Source organism: Phlebotomus papatasi, chromosome 2 (genome assembly GCF_024763615.1).
Source record: "Phlebotomus papatasi isolate M1 chromosome 2, Ppap_2.1, whole genome shotgun sequence".
Lineage (NCBI taxonomy): Eukaryota > Metazoa > Arthropoda > Insecta > Diptera > Psychodidae > Phlebotomus > Phlebotomus papatasi.
Window position 1 is genome coordinate 8,926,475 of NC_077223.1, and position 16,115 is coordinate 8,942,589.

The 16,115-nt window shown below is 40.1% G+C and overlaps 2 protein-coding genes across 6 annotated transcripts in view; both read left to right on the forward strand.

The window, feature by feature from the left end:
- Positions 1-16,115, forward strand: part of LOC129803650 (uncharacterized protein ZK1073.1) — a 70,911-nt gene that overhangs the window by 13,619 nt on the left and 41,177 nt on the right. The window lies entirely within an intron of this gene.
- On the forward strand, positions 4,251-14,118 carry LOC129803646 (uncharacterized). 2 transcript variants are annotated; one of them, XM_055850358.1, is made up of 3 exons: positions 4,251-4,473; positions 4,535-4,608; positions 4,681-14,118. In XM_055850358.1, the coding sequence occupies exon 3, from the start codon at positions 5,041-5,043 to the stop codon at positions 10,489-10,491; it is 5,451 nt and encodes a 1,816-aa protein (XP_055706333.1). In that variant the 5' UTR covers positions 4,251-4,473; positions 4,535-4,608; positions 4,681-5,040; the 3' UTR covers positions 10,492-14,118. The 2 variants fall into 2 exon arrangements, with proteins under 2 accessions (XP_055706333.1, XP_055706334.1); XM_055850359.1 differs by having other exon boundaries at positions 4,251-4,327; positions 4,402-4,473; positions 4,535-14,118.

Consider the following 16,115-nt stretch of genomic DNA (forward strand, 5'->3'; position numbering starts at 1 on the left):
GCTGTTACATACTTTTAAAAGTAGTTAAATAGAGGAAGTTCTTGCAATTTGGGACAGGGTGCATATTAAGCAAAAATGTTCAAAGTTTAAAGTACGATATTTTCAATAATATTGAAATTTCTTATTCTTATCATTCACAAGTTGAAAAATTTCTTGAAAAATCACCTTGAAAAATCTTGAAAAATTTGAAAATCTATTTTAATATCCAAAAGAGAGACTTTCTTACTTCTTGATAATTTCGCAAGGTGGCTGAAGTATATCTTGTTCGAATTTCAATGTGCTCAAGTGTCAAAATGTATTGCGTTTCATTATTTTGTGAGGAAAAACATAAAGCAATAAAGTTAATTGTTTCTGTCCCATTATTTAATCTCTCCATAATCACATAAAAACACTCTTGCGAGTTTTTTAGTGCAATATTTCATATATTTTTCCCACCTTGTTCGAAAATTTAGTATGAAAATTCGAAATTGAATTTGAATTCTTCGAACATTAACGATTTTTTGTGCAAATAGGGTTCCATTTACTTTTTATCCAAGACACTATTGGAGAATCAAAATCTACTTGTGTTTGCACCCATTGAGCCCAAGCACAAGTAGATTTTGATTCTCCAATAGTGTCTTGGATGAAAGATAAATTGAACTCTATTTGCACAAAAAGTCGTTGAAGTTCGAAGAATTCAAATTCAATTTCAAATTTTCATACTAAATTTTCGAACAAGTTGGGGAAAATTTATCAAATATCACACTAAAAAGCTAGCAAAAGAGTTACTCAGTGAATATGGAGTGATTAAATACTGGGGCAAGAACAGTAAACGTCGTTGTTCTGTGTTTTCCTCACAACGATGTGAAGACCGTCACATTTTGACACTTGAGCACTTCGAAATTCGAACAGGATGTACATCAGCCACCTTGCGGAATTATCAAGAAGTAAGAAAGTCTCTTTTTGGATCTTCAAATAGATTTTCGATTTTTTCAAGATCTACTTCTGTACGGAAAGATTACTTCCTTTACAGGAATGTTGCTTGGAACCTTGAAAAGTAGTCTATCGTCTTTGTTTTTCTCTGAAATTAATCCTACTACATTAACTACTATATAGTCATTAATATGACTAATTTAGAGCACCTTGCTTGTAATTTCGGACAGCTGATATTTCATAATATGATGCCCATTCTTATCTATTGCAACAACCCTATTTACCAATGCCTCTTCAAGTTTGTAAGAAGGAACTGAGCCCAAACACTGGTAGATTTTGATTCTCCAATAGTGTCTTGGATAAAAGGTAAATGGAACTCTATTTGCACAAAAAGTCGTTGATGTTCGAAGAATTCAAATTCAATTTAGAATTTTCATACTAGATTTTCGAATAAGGTGAGGAAAATTTATCAAACATCACACTAAAAAGCTGGCAAAAGAGTTACTCAGTGATTATGGAATGATTAAATAATCGGACAAGAACAGTAAGCGTCGTTGATCTGGTTTTTCCTCACAAAAATGTGAAGACCGATACATTTTGACACTTGAGCACTTCGAAATTCGAACAGGATGTACTTCAGCCACCTTGCGGAATTATCAAGAAGTAAGAAAGTTGCTTTTTTGACTTTTCAAATAGATTTTCGAATGTTTTTTTTCTTTGCCAAACTCTACTTCTGTACGGAAAGACTATAGGATGTCCCAGGGAGTCCGGAGCCTTTCTATATTAATCATTAAAGACAATTGACTTCAGCACTCAAAGTACGCAGTGATTCACGCATTTCCCTGCTTTTCTGGGACGCTTTTAGGCTTTTTGCATTGCATATCGTTCAAAGAAGTAATCTTTCTTTCGAAAAACAATTGAATTTCGAAAAACAAAACAACTGTCCAAAATAAGAAACATAACCTATGTGGTGAATCTCTGGAAAATTTGTCTACTTTTTATACGAAAAACGTGATTCGTAAGAGAATTCACTTGAGGTCTAATGAATAAATCACTATCAATATGAATTAATAAATGAAAAATTTTTAGTATCGTATCATACTGAAATTTCAACAAAGGAATTATAAATTAAATATAATAATATAGAATATTAGGCTGAAATACACTATTCTTCAAATATTTAAAATCTCCAATTTATCCTCAAAATGTTCAAAATTGCAAGCTGTCCGAAATTATAAGCACTTCCCCTATTTAATTACAATAAATTTTTATCATAAGTCCCATTGTATTTTCTGATTCGCTTAAGACTTTGAATGTTTCCAAACTCTACCCAATGAGCGATCGTGATGGGATTGAAGCATTTTATGGGATTAAACATCTTTATGATAATGTTGCTCATTCAATTTTTCAGGAGTATAAATCGATTATATGAGATTTAAGGCTTATAATGATTTAAGATAGGAAATTCAATCAGTTTTCTTTTAATCTGTCCAAACAACTTAATTGTTCGTGTGATTATACCTTTCTGTGATTTTGTACTCTTTTACAATCAGACGCAATCTCTGATTCTCGCAGAGAGAGCAGTTATATAATCGGTTTTTTTTGTCAACTGGTCATGGTTCTGGAGCTTAAACGGTAAGAGATATCAACTTCTGGTCTTCGGGGACCCTCAATAAAAAAAACGATATCACCCCCTTCCCTATCCAACCCATACAAAACGATATTTTTTGGTTTGCTTCGAAAACGGCTTCTACGATTTCTTTTATTTTTGGATATGTTTTAGATGTGGTCCAGGCGAACATTTCGTCCAAACGTACCTGTTATTATTATTAATAGTATCAGGATATTTGTTATAATGTAATAATTTTATATTTTATATTTATATTGCTTTTCTATTCCGTGTTGGAAGAATCTGCTAAGTTCATGTGTAGATCGCCCAACGTTTGATCCCAGTCAAAATGTCTTTTTCTGACATTCGGTTGGCACCGGGCAGAACTCGAACTCAGAACTTTGCGAGTCAAGTCAGAGATCTCGTCCGTCCAAGACCGAACGGTCTTGCCTATTGCGTCACTGAGATCCCAAGCATACATATTGACCTAAGAAAAATCGCCATCTTGAATTTTTGAAAGAAAATGTTTAACCACTTTGAAGGGAGTATTTTTCAACCGATTTGGTTAAATTTGGATTTTTTGGAAAGGTCTTGAAATCAGTTAAATATCCGTATATGACTTATCTTTTTCGTATTTACATTTCATATTTATCTGACCAGTAAGCACCAAAAGACCATACTAAAAAATAATTCACGGAGAGCTCTATCTCGTGAGTTCGAGCATTGCGCAAAACTGGGATGTTTTGCCATCTCTTTTTACTAAAATTTATCAATAATGACTCCAGTAGGGGAATTCTGTAACAGTATGACAATGTCATATGACAATTTTTTGTAGTAAATTCAGCAGCAGGACAACATTAAAGCCCAGTGAGCATCGAATGATCATTCCAAGAAAGTCTATGAAGCTTTTAGTAACTGATATCAATCGGATTTACGATCAGTTCTTCCTAATTTACACACAGAAACATTTAAATTTGTCATATGACATTGTCATACTGTTACAGAATTCCCCTACAGCACACCTTTTGGATCAGGAAAATTTCATGAAATCAAAATTCGTGTCCCTTACTTTCTCGAAAGATTTGCATAAGTCTATCCCACTCTTTCGGATTTAAAATTGGACTGACATAAATTTAATTTGGTGTGATGTTTAAAAGAAGAAGAAGAGTGTGAAAGAGTAGGATAGAGATATGTAAAGCTTTTAAGAAAGAAAGGGATGCGAATTTTTACTTTATGAAATTTGCCTGATCTAAAAGGTGTGCCGGAGCCAGAAGCAAAGATTTCCGATTCAGGAAAAATTCTCTTCGAGAATTAGGTTATTCTACCTTGTCGTACAGGAAAAAAGAAAATTAATGATAAAATTTTTCACTACAGAAATTACACTTGAATTTTATAGCGTGCATAAAATGTCTCATAACGATCTTTATTGAATTCAAGAAAATCTGAAAATTCTTCTTGCTTCCGAGTACTAGTTTTGCATTCTGTTAAGGCGCCAATGTCAATTGACGCCATCACAAGCGAGTGCGCGGCGAAAAGCTCGCTGTCAGTTATTGAGGGCAAGTGAAGCTGACTTCACTCCGTCACGTCACCGGCAGCGACCACACACACACACACTATCGATCGCAAGCAAGTCACGCAGCAGCAAGGAAGAATTTCATCATCTCTAATTTTCTCTAGTTTTCGTTTAAGTATTGTTGAATTTTTAATTAGTCATTTGTGAAAAATAAAGTTGAAGTGTTACGGAAGCTGGCAGTGCAGTTTTTTGGTCACTTCGACCGCATCTTTAATCATTCTTAATCTTAACAGGTAAAGCCAATCATCCAGGCATTCACAAAGACAGGCAAACAGATTCACTCAACATTCATTTCCATCATATTCAGGTACTGTACAGGGCTCTAATTAGTGGCGCAGGCACTCCATAATTCACACATCTTTCATTCCATCACATTCAGGTACACACAATACCATTCTGGTCACTTCGACCGCATCTTTAATCATTCTTAATCTTAACAGGTAAAGCCAATCATCCAGGCATTCACAAAGACAGGCAAACAGATTCACTCAACATTCATTTCCATCATATTCAGGTACTGTACAGGGCTCTAATTAGTGGCGCAGGCACTCCATAATTCACACATCTTTCATTCCATCACATTCAGGTACACACAATACCATTCTGGTCCTTCGAGGGAAAAGTTACTAGCGCCTGTGGAGACCGAGAAGGGACCATTCCGGTCCTTCAAGGGAAAATCAGCGCCTGTGGAGAAGGAGAAGGAACCATTCTGATCCTTCAAGCAGCCCTTTGTGCCAAAAATCTGTGTCTTCAGAGCCACTTCCGGGCCACGTGCAACAACAGTGCCAGCACGTGGTTGTGTCAAGTCTTCACATAACCTCAAAATCATTCAGCGACATTCGGCACATTTGAGAACGATTTTTCCGCCAATTGGTACATAGGAACGTCATCCCGGTCAGAGACTGTTTAACCCAGACTCAGCTCAGTTAATCAGCCCGCCAACAAAATGTCGTTCGTCAAGAGGCGTGGAATTATCCAAGCTCAGCTAACCAAGCTGAAGTCTCATTTGGATGGTTTCTCAGAGGAACAATTGTCTCAACCGAATGTTGTCAACAATCTCAGAGCTCGTTTGGATTATTTGGAGGAATACAGACTGAAGTACATTGACATCCAGGAGTGTATCATTCACGAACTGAATGACCCAGACCAAATCAAACAAGAGGAGATGATGACTCTTTCTTTCATCGAGGCTTGCGATCAGCTGGACATCAAGATCAGGGAGATGATTCGTAGGAGCAAGGCCGCAACAGTCGGGTCCAATGCTGACAGCGAAATGATATCCATGATCGACAAGATGATCAGCCAGCACAACAAGTCACTTGCCAAACTGATGAGTTCTCATGAGGAGCAACTGAAATCTCTGTCGGCGAAAGTCACGTTCAGCCCAGACAGTCAGAGCGACGTGAACCTTCCCCATCTCGATCTGAAGTCATTCAGTGGAGAGTACTCAGACTGGCCTGGTTTTTACCAGTTCTTCCGCACAACCATTCACGAGAACAAGAAGCTCAAGGCCATTCAAAAGTTTCAGTACCTCATAAAATCGCTCAACGGTGAGGCATATTCAGTCATCCAGAACCTCACAGTCACTGAGAGCAATTATGAACGAGCATGGGACTTGCTTCTCAGGAGGTTTGACAAACCAAAGAGCATCATCAAGGAATATTTCAACAGCTTCTTCTCACAGTCAGAGCTTAAAACGGCAGATGTAGCTAAACTTCGAAAGATTCACAGCGTTTACGAAGGCGCAATTCAAGGAGCAGAAAACATGGGTGCAACCACAAAGGATGCATGGTTGGTGCACTTCGCCTCACAGACGTTGGATCCCGACACAAGGGAGTTATGGTCACGTGAGCCCACAGAAGGAATCCTACCAACATGGAAAGAATTCAGCGACTTCTTGTCAAGGCGTTGTGATTCATTGGAAGCGTACTCAAAGAAAAACGATCAAAGCTCAACATCTCAGCCAGCTCAGAAGAAACCTGTTGGTTCCAAAGTCTCTTCAAACAAACCACAAAAACAGTCAACATTCATCAATACAACCACAGAAACATGCGGAATTTGTTCAGAGGGATCTCATCCAGCTTGGAAATGCGACAGGTTCCTGGCACAATCGCCAGCACAGAAGCTGGACACGCTACGCAGGCTCAGGATGTGTATCAACTGTCTAAGTTCCAATCACACCAATTGTGCTCGCGGTTCATGCAAGGTTTGCCGTCAGCAGCACAACTCATTGGTCCATGATGCCTTCAAACAGAAAGTATCATCGGCGACCAAACCCACATCAGTGGACAAACCGGCGACATCAGCAGCGTCCGGAAACTCAGCATCCTTGGACACAGTGGACACGTACATCCCTGGCTCCTCATCCAGCGGAATCCAGCGAACGTTCCTCACCAGGGTTGCCAAGAGCACACTTCTCCCAACTGTCCAGGTCCTCGCCAAGGGGGCTAACGGGAAACTCTACAAAGGTCGGGCACTCTTGGACGCATGCAGCCAAGTCAATTTTGCCTCAGCACGATTTGTAGATCAACTCAAACTCCCGAAGACAAGTGAGAGAAATCATACAGTCTCAAGCATCAACGGTGTTTCAACATGCATCAAAAGCACCACAGACATCAACATCTCATCGACAGATCAGCAGTTCCAGATGGCCGCCAACTTCATGGTTATCAACAAGATTGTAGATGAGATGCCCGTGGACTTTGTAGAGCTTGACTGGCAAATTCCCGAGCACATTACATTGGCCGATCCCGAGTTCATGTATCCTGGCAGAATTGATCTGCTCCTTGGTGCGGATTTCGACGCAAGAGCGAGGCGCTCAGGGCATTTGCAGGACAATTCACCAGCCTTACTTGAAACAGCATTTGGATGGGTCGTTCAAGGCGCGTGGAATCAAACAGAAGGCTCTCGGGTCAGCACTTTTCTCAACATCTCCTCAGTCACACTGGACAAGTCCCTCACAAGATTCTGGGAGATTGAAGAGAATTGTCAGCAGGAGTCCACATCAATGTCCTCTGAGGAACTCGAGTGTGAGAAGTACTTCTCCGACACCACCAAAAGGGACTCGGAAGGGCGATACATTGTCCGTCTTCCTACTCGCAGCAATGTGTCAGAGTTGGGAGACTCAAAGTTCGTAGCTCAGCAGCGATTCAAACAGCTGGAGAGGAAGCTGCAGGCCAATTCAGAACTACAAACTCATTACATCAGTTTCATGAACCAATACCAGGAGTTGGGTCACATGAGGGTACTCCCAGATGACTACACGTCATCCCGGTCAGAGTACTATCTGCCACATCATGCAGTGGTCAGAATGTCTTCTTCATCAACTCCCGTTCGTGTCGTCTTTGACGCCAGCAGCAAGACATCTTCATCACTATCACTCAATTCCGTGCTCAAAGTGGGCCCTCGCATTCAGGAGGACTTGTTCAACATTTTGATCCGGTACCGCCAGTACAACCATGTGCTCAAGGCAGACATACAGAAGATGTTCAGGCAGGTCAAGATGCACGAAGACGATCAAAATCTCCAGCGAATTTTGTGGCGAGATAGTCCGGAAAAACCACTACAGACTTTTCTACTGACTACAGTCACTTACGGCACAGCCAGTGCCCCATACCTCTCCACACGATGTATGCAGCAGTTGGTATTAGATGATGGTGACAGATTCCCTCAAGCCAAGGAGATTGCACTCAAGGACTTTTACGTCGACGATCTACTTACTGGCACACAAACAATCGAGGAAGCTATCAATCTCCAGGAACAGCTAACTGCACTTTTCAAAGGAGGAGGTTTTCCACTGAAGAAATGGACTTCAAACAGACAGCAGGTCTTGGAGCACATTCCACCAGAAGACAGAGAGACCCAATCAGTCATGGATTTCAATTCTGAAGGTGGTATCAAGACTCTTGGGCTTCAGTGGCATCCGTCAACAGACATTTTCACATTCTCAACCGCCTTCAAAGATGGTGCTATCACAAAACGTGCAGTGCTCTCAAACATGTCTCGCATTTTCGATCCTCTCGGATTGATTTCACCAGTGACCATCACCGCAAAAATACTCATGCAAAAATTGTGGAAGGAAAATCTGGATTGGGACACGGAACTGCCTGACGATTTGCGAGCCCAGTGGATTGCCTATGAGAAGGATGTTCAACATCTGTCACTCATCTCCATTCCAAGGAAGTTCACTGAATTTGAGGACGTCAAGCATCTTCAATTGTACGCTTTTTCTGATGCATCTCAAAGGGCATACTCAGCTTGCATCTACGCCAGAACAATCAATCACCAGGGAGACATCAGTTGTTACCTCATTGCAGCCAAAACACGTGTCTCTCCACTCACAACAGTGACAATACCACGACTTGAGCTGTGCGGAGCCGTACTCCTGATCAGGCTACTCAAGAAAGTTCAATCATCCCTTACCATGGAGGTCGATGACATTCGGGCTTTCACGGACTCAACAATTGTTCTCCACTGGATTTACGGGGACCTCAACAGATGGAAGACATTTGTCCGAAATCGTGTCGCAGAGATTCAAGGCATCCTCCCAGCCTCTGCTTGGAGTCACGTGAGGTCAGAGGACAATCCAGCTGATCTCGCATCCCGTGGCGTTAAGACAGAAGAGCTGCTTACCAACAATTTCTGGTGGAATGGCCCTCAATGGATTTGTGACGACATCAACCCCCAATTCAATCAGCAAATCAATCCAGAAGACATCCCAGAGGACGACACTGAGCAAGTCAAGGTATGTGCACTCATGAATATTGCTAACCCCTTTTGGAATATCATTCCTAGATACTCCTCTTTGACGAGGCTCATGAGAGCTGTGGCGATTCTCACAAGATTCACCCAATTCATCCTGAACAAATGCAAGAGGCCGTGCAAGATCAACCGTGGTCCTCTCACCTCAGAAGAGCTGGCAACAGCCCAAGGATCTATCACCAAGGCAGTTCAGATTCAGTCATTTTCTGAGGACATTCACCATTTGACTCGCCACAAGGAGGTCTCGAAGAGTTCCAAAATCCGCAATCTCCATCCCTTCCTGGACGATAGAGGTCTTCTTCGTGTAGGAGGCAGGATCGAGCGTGCCAGCACAACATACGATCACAAACACCCACTCTTGCTACCATCCACTCATCATTTCACGGATTTGGTGGCACGGGAATTTCATCAAAAAACACTCCACGGAGGTCCTCACCTTCTCCTCAGCACGATGAGAATGCAGTTTTGGCCCATCCATGGAATGACAGTGGCGAAGAGGATCGTCAGGGAATGTGTCAAATGCTTCAGAGTGAATCCCAGGGGCGTAGAACAGTTGATGAGCAATTGTCCAGAGAACAGAGTTTGTCAATTCAGGGTCTTCACTCACACAGGGATTGACTTTTGCGGCCCATTCTACCTCAAGCCACTCACACGAAAGGGTGCCTCCCCCAAGGTGTACGTTTGTGTCTACATTTGCCTCACAACCAGGGCTGTACATCTGGAAATGGTTGAGTCACTCACGACAGATGCGTTCATCGGGTCTTTGAAGCGATTCACGGCAAGACGTGGGATGCCACAACACATTTATTGCGACAACGCCACAAATTTTGTTGGAGCCAGCCGTGAATTGGAAGACCTCAAAAAACTGTTCTTTTCAGAACAACACCAGAATTCTGTCATCAATGCCGCATCGGATCAGGGTATCAGATTCCATTTCATACCCCCCGCTAGCCCGTCATTTGGAGGATCATGGGAATCCTGTGTGAAACTCTTCAAGACACACTTCCGTAGAGTGGCTGGAGACACAAAACTCACTCAGGAGCAAATGGTCACTGTAATAGCTCAAATCGAGGCAATCATCAACTCAAGGCCTCTGACAGCTCTCTCAGATGACCCCAAGGACTTCGGCGTGCTCACACCGGGTCATTTTTTGATCGGCGCCCCATTGACAGCAATTCCGGAGCCAAGTGTCAATGACATCCCAGCTGATCGACTTGGAAAATGGCAACATTGCCAGCAAATCGTCGAACATTTTTGGAAGAGGTGGCACAAAGAATATCTGCATACATTGCAGACCCGCAACAAGTGGAAGAACATCACCCCTCCGGTACAGATCAACGATTTGGTTCTCATCAGGAACGATCAGCTGCCTCCTCTCAAGTGGACAATGGGCCGTGTAACCAACATTCACCCAGGAGAAGACGGATTAATCAGAGTGGTAAGTCTGCAGACACCCCATGGAATCACTCAGCGTGCGCTGCCCAAGATCTGCCCTTTGCCTAAGACGTCTTCAGAGAATTCCATGAAATTGCCAGCAATTTCACCCGGTCAGGATGTTAAGGCGCCAATGTCAATTGACGCCATCACAAGCGAGTGCGCGGCGAAAAGCTCGCTGTCAGTTATTGAGGGCAAGTGAAGCTGACTTCACTCCGTCACGTCACCGGCAGCGACCACACACACACACACTATCGATCGCAAGCAAGTCACGCAGCAGCAAGGAAGAATTTCATCATCTCTAATTTTCTCTAGTTTTCGTTTAAGTATTGTTGAATTTTTAATTAGTCATTTGTGAAAAATAAAGTTGAAGTGTTACGGAAGCTGGCAGTGCAGTTTTTTGGTCACTTCGACCGCATCTTTAATCATTCTTAATCTTAACAGGTAAAGCCAATCATCCAGGCATTCACAAAGACAGGCAAACAGATTCACTCAACATTCATTTCCATCATATTCAGGTACTGTACAGGGCTCTAATTAGTGGCGCAGGCACTCCATAATTCACACATCTTTCATTCCATCACATTCAGGTACACACAATACCACATTCAGTATTTGCTGTTTAAATTGATTTCTGAGATACTAAAACGTAATTCAATATAGTTTAGCTTCAAAATGGAAGCACTCTGTCTATCTATCAAGCTCAATAAATTGATACTATATCTCATTCTCTTCTGAAAAGTGTACACATAAATTTAATAGTGCCTACAGGGACTTTGGGGTGGAGTTAGGCAAAAGAGATTACTTAAAAAAATCAATAACTCTTCAGAATATCATGTACACTCTTTTTGCTAGATTCTGCAATAAAAAATGCCTTTTATCTACTGAATCATCAATTTGTAAACGTAATTTTTTGATCTTTCTTTAATATAAATAAGATAAATGGTACATAGGAATTTTTTGTCGTGAACGTCAAATCAATTTATTTCAACTTCTTTCTACCATTTCCCAGGAGGAAAATCCATGATGGGATAGAATGAAATTTTGTTGAACCCACACATTTTCTATTTTGTGCTATTCGCGGTAGAGAAAAGCCTTTTACGCTTCCTTAATGTAATTTTATTAAATGGCATACACACCTTAAGAGGTAATATGTTTGCAAGGAGGAAATTCACTTGAGAGACACATAATTTGATATTGATGGTATTGAAAAATAGACTTGTCTCGAACACTTGTTTCTCTCAGTTCTATTTCACTTAATTTTCCACGTAATTAAGAGCAATTGAGCAACGCATTTCAATTTGCGCTCATTTAAGCACATACCGACTAATTCATTTTCTTAAATTGCGATGAATGAAAAATTGCCATCCAGAGTCTTCCGGACTTAAACTTTCTTCCCTATCGATAAGGCTTTTTTTCAGGTTTCCCGATACCATCTGTCTGGAAATTTTCAGAGAAACTTCTATATCTTCCAAAAAGTAATTTAGAAATTGCGCCTTATTTTCATTTAAAACTGCGCATTTTTTTCCGCATGGAATAAAATTAAATAAGAAGTGTTTTCCTTGAAAATTATTTCTTTCAATAATTGTTAAATAGGTTCTTCAGAGATAAATTGCTATTATGAGATTTTGTGCTCAACACAAAAAAAAAATTAGAAATGTTCTGAACTTTATTGCGACATTCATTTCAATCTAACATGACTCCGCTCAATGTTTTATTGCTGTATTTATGGCTCTATCTCCGAATGTATTTTGCAGCATTAATATCCATGAGAATACGATGCTTCATTTGGAGAATTCTCCTTTAAAATTTCTAAAGCTCCCAACAATATACAAAGCCATCAGAAAATTTCTCTTTTGTTGATAATTTCAATTACGAAATATCCCAAGGGGTAAGTCATTTCGGAGAACTCGAGTCAAAGCGATTAGGGGACCCACGGGGAATTCACGAGGAACTCTGGGACCTCATGAGAAAATCTGGGACCTCTCGAGGAAATCTTGTATCTCACGAGGAACTCGGGAACCTCACGAAGAACTCGGGATCCTCACGAGGAACTCGGGTACCTCATAAGAAAATCTAAGACCTCACGAGGAACTCGGGGACCTCACGAGAAACTCGGGGACCTCACGAGAAACTCAGGGACCTCACGAGAAACTCGGGGCCTCACGATAAACTCGAGAACCTCATGAGAAAATCTGGGACTTCACGAGGAATTCAGGGACCTCACGAAGAATTCGGGGACCTCACGAGGAACACGGGGATCTCATGAAAAAATCTGGGACCTCACGAGAAAATATGGAAGCTCACGAGGAAATTTGGAACTTCACGAGGAATTCGGGGACCTCACGAGGAACTCGACGACCTCACGAGGAACTCGGGGACCTCACGGGAAAATCTGGGACCTCACGAGGAACTCGGGGATCTCATGAGAAAATCTGGGACCTGGAAATATGGAACCTTACGAGGAAATCTGGAAGCTCACGAGGAAATTTGGGACTTTACGAGGAATTCGGGGACCTCACGAGGAACTCGGGAACATCATGAGAAAATATGGAACCTCACGAGGAACTCGGGGATCTCATGAGAAAATCTGGGACCTCGCGAGGAACTCGGGTCGGGGATCTCACGAGAAACTCGTAGACCTCTCGAGGAACTCGGGGAGCTCACGGGGAACCATGGAAACCATTCATAGACCCAAATTTTCACTTCTTTGAAATTGGCAAAATGTTGCTTAACCAAGTCATGCGCAAATGACCGTAAAAAGCGATTATCGGAAAGGTCCAAGTCTAGAGAATACAGCAGGGGCGGTAGGATATCCGAATTCAGCGTTTTAATGTTGACCACATTGAAAAAAATTATTTGTGCAAAGCATAAATCGTCCGAAGGTAGCGCAATTTTCCCTACATGTGTCACTAGCGCCATTCAACTGTGAGTGGCGGATTTCAGGTTGAGGACCTAGTATATATTTTTTTTTTCTGGGAACCTACAGGGAAGTTGAGGAACCCATACAAGGAAGTCAAGCTTAAGTGAAAACGGATTGAAAGAATGTGATATGAATAGCCTACATTTCTTATGAACCATTGGCGTTGAAAATAGACCAAAGACCTCTCCTGTAGGTATGCAATTTTTCTGTGTCACTCAAGTGAATTCGCGGGCTTTTTTCGGTTCCGAGAATTTCTTTGAAAGCGGAACTCCCTGTATATTTTTTTAATGGAACCGAGACTGCAGTCATTCAGTATTGCTTATGAATCACCCCTTGAAATTTCCCACCACAATATCCCCCTGAGGATTCATATATGCATTTTCCTCTCTCTCAGAGGAGGTTTTTGCCCTTCAGGAAAATTGTGGGGAGCACAAGAGTCAATTTGGGGGTGTGTTCCAGTGAGAATATCATCAAAATCACCGAGAATTTCTCTCCCATCTGAAATCCCTTCACTCTCTTTCTCTCTCTCTTTCCCTTCAAAACCCTATATAGTTTTCGTATCGATTTTCCACGGGAAAATGTTGACTATGACGTAAAAGAGTCTTCCCAGTGACTTTGCGGCAAAAAAAAATGCGCGCCAAAGAACCAAAACAAAACCCGAAGAAAGAACGCAATTCGACCTCATACAGGGTGACATCAGCAATTCATTTCTTATTTCACATCCGCCCACCAATACCCATCCTCAAATCCCAACAGGATCACATTTCTTCGAGGGACAAGTGCGAGATACCCAACCTTAATCGACCAAACCCTCGAGGAATGTTTCAGAGATGTGTCCAAATGCCCATTTTTATATCTACATTCCCAATGTGAAAGGAATAAAAGTACTTTACCCATCAGCAAAAATCAGATCAATTGCCCAACCCTTAGCAAACAATTAAATTTCTACTCCCCATCCTTTCCCCCAAAAAAAAAGAACTTAAATTTTGATAAATCGTATCATAGTCTCACATGGAAAAAATGTAACAATAAACGATGATAAATTACTTTGAATTTCATAAAATAAAATAATAAATTAGTCAAAAAGCTTCAGGCGATAGAATTCCATACATTTTTCATCATGTTCCAATAATCTTTTTGAAGATATAAGAGCTTTTTTTCTTAAATAAGCAAAGCACAAAGCTTAATTCAATTTTCATGAGGAATTTTCACTTTTTCAAGCACAACCTGAAAATTGTCAAATATTCTTTAAAACATTAACTAAACATCCAGATAGGATATAGGCAGAGTACGGAGAGAAAATTGAGATTGTTGCCAAAAGGTCAAAAGTCAAAGGTAGCATACACAACATCCCATTTATTTACTTCATCTCTTCATTCTATATATCACGAGAATTATTTATTTATTTAAGTGCAGAAAGAAAGTTTATTTTTATGATTTAGAAAAAATATATCTTATGCAAAATGCGCCATTTTATAGATATTAAAGTTTATATACAAAGATTTTCCTCTCCAACATGTAAAACAAATTTAAGAATTTATACCGTCTTTAGTACTTTTTGCTGAGATTATAAGATAATCCTACTTATATGGATATAGGAAGATTTCTTGGAGAATTAGGAACAACATTGTATATTTTTATCCTCTACCCTGACAACTGATATTAATACGAAAAGAAATCCAGTGTGACTCTCACAAATTTAACAATGTATAAGATGTATACGCATTACTTTACATTTTTTTCTTCATGAAGAAATGTACCAAACTAAACGAAAACCTAAAAATTACGTCACGTTATTTGATCGTCAAGAACAGGAAGCCAAACGGTTTTAGATAGTGACTTTCGGTCTTGAAGGACCCCCTTTGCACAAAAAAAGACCATTACAAAAAGGTAAGAAGCACTAGACAGCCTTTCTCAACCGATTGAAGAAAGTATCGACTCATTTGAATTGGTTTAGGTATAAATCCCTTTACAAAGAATATTGATCCTTTCCTAATTTTTATTCCGACTGCACTTGCATTACTTCCATGCAATTTTGAATAAAATTTGATGCTATCTGTGAGTTGGTTTAATTAAAAATATGCAGGCAGCACGAAATGAGGAACCCAATATTTTCCCGTTAATTCAAACACTAAATAATTTATTTTACATCAAATACCTTATCGAACCAATCACTTTGAAATCAATTTTTAAGGGATTTTTTTTTTAATTCTCTAATTTGTATAGGGTAAGGGCTCATAATTTTGGACAGGGAGCTTATAAGCATCAATGTTTCTAAGTTTGAAGTGCGATATTTTCAATACTAATTGATTTTTTTGTTAGCCTCTTGTTGTTTAGAAACTTGATAAACTGTTTATCGTCTTTGTTTTTACTAAAAGTAGTCTTAATACGTTTATAAATGAATTGATATGTTGAGGTGAATTTGACTCAAATTTTGGACACCTTGGTTGTAAATTTGGACACCTTGGTTATATATTTGGACAATCCGTCTAATGAGGTCCAGTGCTAAAAAATAAACAATAGGGGGATATGGAGCTACTTTGAGCTGTGAAGCTACTTTGATATGAGATTTTTTCTCATATTTCTAAAAGAAACTGAGCTTTAACGTAATCACTGAGAGAAATCCGAAAAAGTTAAAATAACATTCCGGAAATGTTAATTTTACCCTGCAGTATTGATCCGAAATCGGTGTAAATAATACCCTTTTTAGGTGTATTAGGGGTTAAAGTTATCCTTTTTTCATGTTAATTTTACCCCTTTTACCCTTAAAAAGGTGTAAAATTAACATTAAAAAATGTTGATATATTTTTACACCTAAAAAGTGTTAATGTTATGAGGAAAAAATGTTAATCGCACCCTCTTTTTTTCTCAGTGATGTAATTCAGAAGACAGACAAATGAACT

Excerpts from the sequence above, each read along its gene's own strand:
- LOC129803646 (XM_055850358.1), top strand. The coding sequence starts at position 5,041 with ATGTCGTTCGTCAAGAGGCGTGGAATTATCCAAGCTCAGCTAACCAAG.